The sequence below is a fragment of the Squalius cephalus genome (assembly GCF_949319135.1).
Source record: "Squalius cephalus genome assembly, chromosome: 21".
NCBI lineage: Eukaryota > Metazoa > Chordata > Actinopteri > Cypriniformes > Leuciscidae > Squalius > Squalius cephalus.
The window spans coordinates 5,857,429-5,865,252 of NC_137142.1; the positions used below are offsets into that span (position 1 = coordinate 5,857,429).

Below are 7,824 nucleotides of genomic sequence, written 5' to 3' on the forward strand. Positions count from 1 at the left end.
CCTGGTCAAACACACCTGCCTTTAGTTTTCAAGTGATCCTGAAGACCTTAATTGGTTGCTTTAGGTGTGTTTGATTAGGGTTGGAGATGACCTGTGCAGGACAGTCGATTGGGCGCCCCTGCTGTAAACAGATGAACAGTATTTACCTGTTGTCTCTGTGTGTCAGGTGTGACCCGGGCTGGGGTGGCCCGCGCTGTGACGACTGCGTGCGAATGCCCGGCTGTGTTCACGGCTCCTGTCATCAGCCCTGGCAGTGCACCTGCATGGACGGGTGGGGGGGGAGATTCTGTGACAAAGGTGATTCATTATTCATGAGTGTAAGAGTTAAATGCATTAACAGACTGACATGACAACACCTTCTTGTCTCGCAGATATTTACGTGTGCTCTAGAGAGCAGCCGTGTCAGAACGGGGCGACATGCGTCTTGAGTGAGTCGGGGGATTATAACTGCTTATGTCCTGAAGGCTTTCATGGGCGGGACTGCGAACTGAAAACTGGGCCTTGCCAAAAGACAAAGTGAGTGTTTTTTTTATTTTTTTATATGTATATATATATATATATATATACAGTCAAACCAAAATGTATTCAGACGCCTTCAACATTATCACAGTTTATTTGCTATAGTTTAGGAAAATGGTAATAAAATATGACAAGAACTCTCATATTTCACTGGTTTTGTCCATCCTTCTGTTAGACCGTCTCACAAATGAATTATGTTGAATATCTGCCAGCTGTTAAATTTAAGTACACAATTAGATAATACCATAGCCTGGGAAAACCCAGACAACTTCCGGCAAATTCAGATTTGCTCGAGAAGTAGTCTGGCAAAGAGCTCATTCAAGCCCATTTCCATGGCCTAGAAATCGCGGCACCAATCAGAAACGTTGAGGCGGGCTTTACACAATGACGATCGCTCTGATTGGTTTTAGGTCTATCCAATTGCGCCCAGAGGCATTTGAGCGACGTCCGTTCAACTTTTAAATGCATTATTATATTCTAATTGCAAACACATGAGGACAGTCTCCATGAAAGACCCACTGGCAGATGAACGTGCTTCTACATTTCTCTCCGAAACGGTAGGAAATTAAATTAGATTTAATAGAGGATTTTAACTGTGACACGATGATTGACAGGGCAGTTTACGTGACAGGATGCACGCGACAGATCCGTCCGATAAAGATGACGAAGTAGTATGTCCCAAAGCTTGCCTACTTTTTTGCTACACATTCAAAAGTAAATACCTTTTCTTCACAAAAAGAGTACATACTTTTATGGCGTAGTGTAACTTAGGCGAATTGGGACGCAGCTTTACACGATGACGATCACTCTGATTGGTTTTAGGTCTATCCAACTGCGCCCAGAGGCATTTGAGTGACGTCCGTTGGTGACGCCTCTTTGGAAATGATTTGTATATGGAGCTTTGCCAGACCATAACTCAGTTACTACTGAGAATGGTATTATTAGCCTGGTTAAAACCAGACCAGTTAACATCAACCAATTACCAAGCAATGCTTAATTTTGTTCAGTCTGTGGTGTAAAAGTAGCCTAGAAATATAGACGCACCCTAGCAGCAAATGTAATTTGCAGCCAGGGTGGTCTAGCAACTCTCCGTTGGCTTGCGAAGTGGAAAAACCAAACTCTAGTCAGGCCAATCACATCGTGTATAGAGTCGGTGGGCGGGTTAACATAATGACGACAGAGTTGCGACGGTTCCCTGCTACTTGAAAACAAAGAAGAGCTGCTGCTGGCGAACAGTGGTCTTTCCAATCGGCTTTGGCCGCGACTCAGGAAAACTTGGTGTTAAGCTTTTTTTTAAGCAGAGAATGGCACTTAAGTCATTCTTAAAAAAGGAAGATGTGTTTTGCCGACCGGATACGGCAAAAGTTTAATCTATCAACTAGCTCCGCTGGTGGGAAGACGCTGTGGTTGGTTATAGCGCTATCCTATTGCATGCAGAGGGAATTTGAAAGACAACCGTTTATCCCGCCCCTCGGATTGAGCCCTGCCAATGGTGGGTTCCCAGACCCAACATCTTGATGTGGGTCTGGCTTGTCAGGCTAGTGGAAAAAGGTTGCATTAGCAATTAAAGAAAAAACACTTAAGCAAAACATGCACAAGTGTCTGAATAATTTTTGTTTCCAAATTTTTACCCATTTTACTGGTCACTGTATGAAGAATTTTTGGGTATAAAATGTCACGGTTTACTTTATTTTGCTATCCTCACTTACATAAATTAACTACAGTGTCCTGCACCCACTAGTAAAAAATAACCAATAATTAAATCTGGTGTCTGAATAATATTTGGTTTATAATAATGCTCGTGTTTTCAGATACTCACCTGTTTGACATCAAAAAGTTGCAGAAGAACAGAACAAGTCGTTTTTAGTAGGACTTTCAATTACAATGAACTCTTTTACGTGAGATCAGTGAATTGCTCATGATATGACCCCTCTGAATAAATGTTTCGTTAAGCTGTGATCCTTAATCTATTAGCACACAAGTCCAGAAGCACTGGCACAGACAGAACAACAGCCTGGTCAATCTGCAGCCTCCAGAGTGCAATCATGTAATTCAGTGGGCTCATCATTACTGGCCCAGTGAGAGTCTGTAACACCGACACACTGCAGATCGGCCCGACTGTTCCTCCCAGGACGAGCAACACAAACCGACTGAGTGTGTTCCTGGGAAATGATGCAGCAGGACTGGACCAGTTGCTGTTCTAGAGACACCAAAGGGCCTAATTTATACAATGTTGCATAGAAACCGTCCTACATTTGATCTTACGATCATTTCTAAAGGTTTTACTTGAGAATTGCGAGTGGCAAGAATTGCTTAGATTTCCAAATACCTGCAGTTCTCAGACTCTCTGCACAAGGAAAGTGTGTACGTCTGCCCAGACCCTGACGTGGCGCTGAGCACTTCTCCACGTCAAAGACCGATTTTATAAATATGAACGTTGGCGTTGATTTTATCGTGCGCACATTTAGGTAAAATCTGTGCATATGCATGTTTTATAAATGTATTTAAAAAGAAATGTTTAATTGTGTTTCGATTGTGCACATGAATGATGTTGTGGGCAACACGTGTGCAATGTTTTTGATGTCACCTTGTTAAAGTGTAATATGCAGAGATAACTGTAAGTAATACATGCATTGACCGATTCCCCTGAAAGTATAAATCCTGTGACTCTTAAGCAGTATCAACACATTTGCAGCTCAGTAAGCGAGTCTTTTTGACCACTGCTGCTGAATCATAAGTGCTTTTGATTCACTAAAAAGAACTGGCTCACACTTTTTATTTACATTTATGTTTTTGACAGAAGCAACTTACATTGCATTAAAGGTGTCCATTTGATCAAATCATGCATTGCTTGGAAATTGATGACACCAAACAATAATGGGTCTTGGTCCACCTGGTGTGCGGAGAGATGGGTCTCAGGCCACTTCCAAGCGAACTCTGGTGCGTTTTGAATTAAATATGAACGCAACACGGACCAAAGACATGTAAACGAACCAAAAATTGGGCATGATGTCACAAGATGCGACTCTAAAAAGGACCGAATGCTCAAGCATGTTTTTTCTCACCATAGTCGTGATGTTGCTCATCACAGTTCAGTACAGGCATCAGAACCGCGTCTCCTCGCAGCAGATCTTCGTGTGTGTGTGTGTGCTGTTTTGACACTTTTACACATTTTATAAGCTCTTCACGAGTTCTCAGCTGCTCAAAATACCATCATATGGAGCTTCGCACATATCCCAGAATACAGCATCGTTTGGGATGTTCCGTCGCAATATATACGTAATAAAAGCCGACCAATCTGGTTGTGAACATATCCCTATGCCTTTAGGTTCAGTGTTAAAATGCCAATGTGAACGCTAAGCGGACCAGGACTAAATGTTTTCTTTTGTCCAGACCAAACAAACCAAGCGAACCAAACTACAAGTGTGAACACACCCTTAATTGACAAATAAGAACCGGCTCATAAATGTCATTCTCTCAGGAAGTGGACTTCACTGGTTGCTGTTATGTTCGTTATGTTATGTTATAGTAGCGCTGTTATATCCACCATATTTTGCAACGTAAGCTTTCTGTGATTTTGCGAGATTTCCGAATAATTAGCTGCTATAGGAAAATAACTAGAAGAATATCACGGTAAAACTATTTGTGCTACAAACCAGTGTGTTTATTAATTATGATAATTCATTATAATAATATGGTGAGAAATACCAGATTTGTAAAATCAAGCAGCATGTAGGGCTGTTTTGTACAGCTGATAATAACTGGAAGCGTATGACATCAGAAGCCAGACACATTCAACTTATAAATGTCCACGGCGCTCTTTTTTTTTTTTTTTTTTTTTTTTAATGTATGAAAAATATTTTTACAAATGTTTTGAATATATATCAGTTCTCAGAAAACAATTGGTGACAATATGAGTTCAGAAATCCCAACTTTGACCTTTAAAACATTGTGACAGCAGCACAAAAATAAATAAATCACAAGCGTAAGTGACAGATATTTTCTCCGATGTTTCTCACTTCAGGTCCCCCTGCAAGAATGGCGGTCTCTGCGAGGATCTGGGTGGTTTCGCTCCAGAGCTGTCGTGCCGGTGCCTGGCCGGCTTCACCGGGCCGCGCTGCGAGACCAACATGGACGACTGCCTGATGCGCCCCTGTGCCAATGGCGCCACCTGTGTGGACGGCGTGAACCGTTTTTCCTGCCTGTGCCCTGTGGGTTTCACCGGGCGTTTCTGCACCATCAACTTGGACGACTGCGCCGGCCGGCCCTGCCTCAACGGAGGACGCTGCATAGATCGGGTCTCGGCCTTCCAGTGCCTCTGCCCTCCAGGTCACACCGGAAGAACATGCGAGATTCCCGTCTGGGAGTCGGGATCTCAAGCGGTGTCTCCGTTCAAGAGCAAATCTGTTCTGGGAAACCACTCACATTGGACGACTCCCAACGGGAATGAGAAACGCTCGTTTAAAATCTCAGTGGTGACCCAGCGTGGGGCGGACGGGCTGTCGGAGTCGCAGCTCGTCCTCCTGCTGGTGCTGGGCGGCATGACTTTAGCCGTGGTGGCAGTAACAGCTGGTCTGGTGCTGCGCGGACAGTGCCAGGACCGATCGGCTCGCTGCCAGTGTAGACCGGCTCCCACTCAGCATCGCCCGTTCCACCGGTGTCGAACTCACTCTCCTGTGCAACAGGAGTGCAAGATCAGTTTCCTCCAGCCTCCAGCCGAGCTCGAGAAGAAGAGGCTGAACACCGACGTCATTTAGACACGGAGATCGCGCAGCTGCTCTCGCTGAAGTAAACGACCACTTCTGACCACTCACAGGATAAAGATGAATCTGAGAGTTGGCTGAATGCAGGTGGTTATTATACAGAGCCATTACACAGATGTAAAGAACCAATTAGTAGTTGTATTTTAATTATCAATGCCACAAGTGAGGGCATGTACTGATGAGGGAACATTAGGTCAGTTAGAGTCAACATGAAATCAGTAATGCTCTTACCTGGTCTTGGGATATTATTCCCAAGATAAGATCATGTACGGAGGCCCTGATGGGACGTGGTGGTGGCAAAAAAAATATGAGATGGGACGAAAAATAATGAAATGCTTTTGCATTCTCTTGCAAAAATGTTTGCGTTCCCCCGAGAAACTTTGCGTTCGCTCGCAAAACCTTTGCATTCCCCCGCAAAAAAAAAACGTTTGTGTTTGTGAGAGCGAATGCAAAGTTTCTCGGGGAATAAATAATCATTTTTCCTCATTTTTTCTTCTCCGTAGAAATGTTATATACATGTAATAACAAATGTAATGTAACACATGTAATGTAATAATCCATAAATGTATTAACTTCCTCTGAAAACGTTTTGGCTGATCCAGGCACTATTTTCGATGGACCGAGAGTCTTAGTGCCATTCTGAGTCTATATTTCCTCTCCCAAAATTATTTCTCTGTATTTTTTTGGTCTTAATTTTTTCCCTTAATAAAAGCAACAAAATTGCTTGCTAGCTAACAGCATGCGGTACAAACCTTGGCAACCAGAAGCAGATTTATTTTACTTAACATTTTACAATAAGGTTAGTTAACATGAAAATTCTTCTTCTTTTAAAAAAAAAAGCATTTATTATATATATATAAAAAAAAGCATTAATCTTAATATTCATTTCAACAATTACTAATACATTATTAAAATCAAAAGTTGTGTCTGTTAATATTATTTAATGGATCTGAGCTAACATGAACTTACAATGAACAGTTGTATTTTTATCAACTAACGTTAGAAAAGATGAATAAATATTGTAACAAATGTATTGCTCATTGTTTGTTAGTTACTGCATTAACTAATGTTGAGTAATGGGACCTTATTGTAAAGTGTTAGAAAAAATTTAAGAAAAAAAAAAAAGATATTTATCTTGTTTTGGGGCTTTCGTAATTTTCAGACCATTTTCAAAATCCAATCTGAATCAAAACTGAATCTCACCATATACTTTTCTCATTGAATATACTGTACGTCACATTATGAAGGTCAGGTGGATGCAGATGCTGTTTCATGTTGACTTTAAGGTACACACATCCTGGGAACTGTTAGTTGATATGAGGTCTGTACTCAAAGAGTATACGGTAGCACTAACGAGCTGCATGTCACATCAAGGGAAGCACTAAACCACTCAAATACATCAAAACTGTGTGTATAGTAGTGCTGTATGTGTAATATCTAGCCACATCTCTCGAGAAGCTCTTTTAATTTCAGATGTACGTGTACACATTTTTGCCAAGTGTTCAAATCGTAAGAGTGAGTATATGCTACTTTTTATTTTTTTGAGAATATGTTTGTTTTATGAACATACTTTTTTTTTTTTAAATGAAAGTGTAAGTTCCCTTTAACATTATTGTGATGCTATTTTAAGCGGTTTAGATAGTAATATTAGTTTTATGGGAATGATTTTTGTGATATAAAATGATACATAAACAACAGTATTCTTAAGTGCAAATATAATTTATTTATGTAATTTATTGGTGAAATGTATATTTGTTTTTTTTATTGTAATGTGCATTTTTATACAGAACTGTGTGTATTAAAGATTTTAACTGTGTAACTCCATGTCTAAATCACTCTATAAAAACTGTCTTTAAAAAGCAGGTGTCATGAATAAATTATCTTATCTATGCAATTTTCTTATCCATATCCAAGCTAAAAATGACTATTATTTCAGTAATAGTCCTTATAGTTAATAATTATATATATAAAATTAAATATATATTTATTATATAATAGAGTTCTGAAATTTTCCTCTAGAATGATTGTTTTTATCAAGCTTGTATGTTTATGTTCAGTTATTTCACTTTAATGGTAATGAAAATTCCCTATTAATTGTCATTAAAGTGAAATAACTGAACCTAAATATACGAGCTTGATAAAAACGCTCATTTTAGAAGAAAATTTCAGATGGCACTTAGAGGCTTTTGCATCGGAAGTCTTCATATATATATTTTTTTTTTTAGGTCATTAATGAGTTATGTCACAAGCCTGGTAATTAACTTATTAATCTTGGTTATTCATTTATTAATCTTTGCTAATGTCCTAAAAAAAGACAACAAGTGACCCCTGGTGGACATATCAAAAACTGATAAATGCACTACACCAGGGCTATTCAATTAGTTTCATTCGAGGGCCGCATTATCAAATCGAAAAGTTGAGGTGGGCCGGTGGGTTGGTTTGGGGGTTTAGCTTATTTATTGAAACATAACAGTTTCAATAAATAAGTTAAAGTAACCCTAAAAAAGTGTGGTATTTACTTGGAAATGTGGTACCCAACAGT

General features: G+C 39.9%; 1 protein-coding gene across 3 annotated transcripts in view; it reads left to right on the forward strand.

The window, feature by feature from the left end:
• dlk2 (delta-like 2 homolog) overlaps nucleotides 1–5,887 on the forward strand; it is a 38,166-nt gene extending 32,279 nt beyond the window's left edge. For all 3 annotated transcript variants that reach the window (XM_079855855.1, XM_079855853.1, XM_079855854.1), the window contains exons 4-6: nucleotides 167–297; nucleotides 372–516; nucleotides 4,544–5,887. In XM_079855855.1, the coding sequence (XP_079711981.1) occupies nucleotides 167–297; nucleotides 372–516; nucleotides 4,544–5,276 (1,009 nt within the window). In that variant the 3' untranslated portion in view covers nucleotides 5,277–5,887. The remainder of the gene's footprint in view (nucleotides 1–166; nucleotides 298–371; nucleotides 517–4,543) is intronic.
• The last annotated feature ends 1,937 nt before the right edge of the window (nucleotides 5,888–7,824 follow it).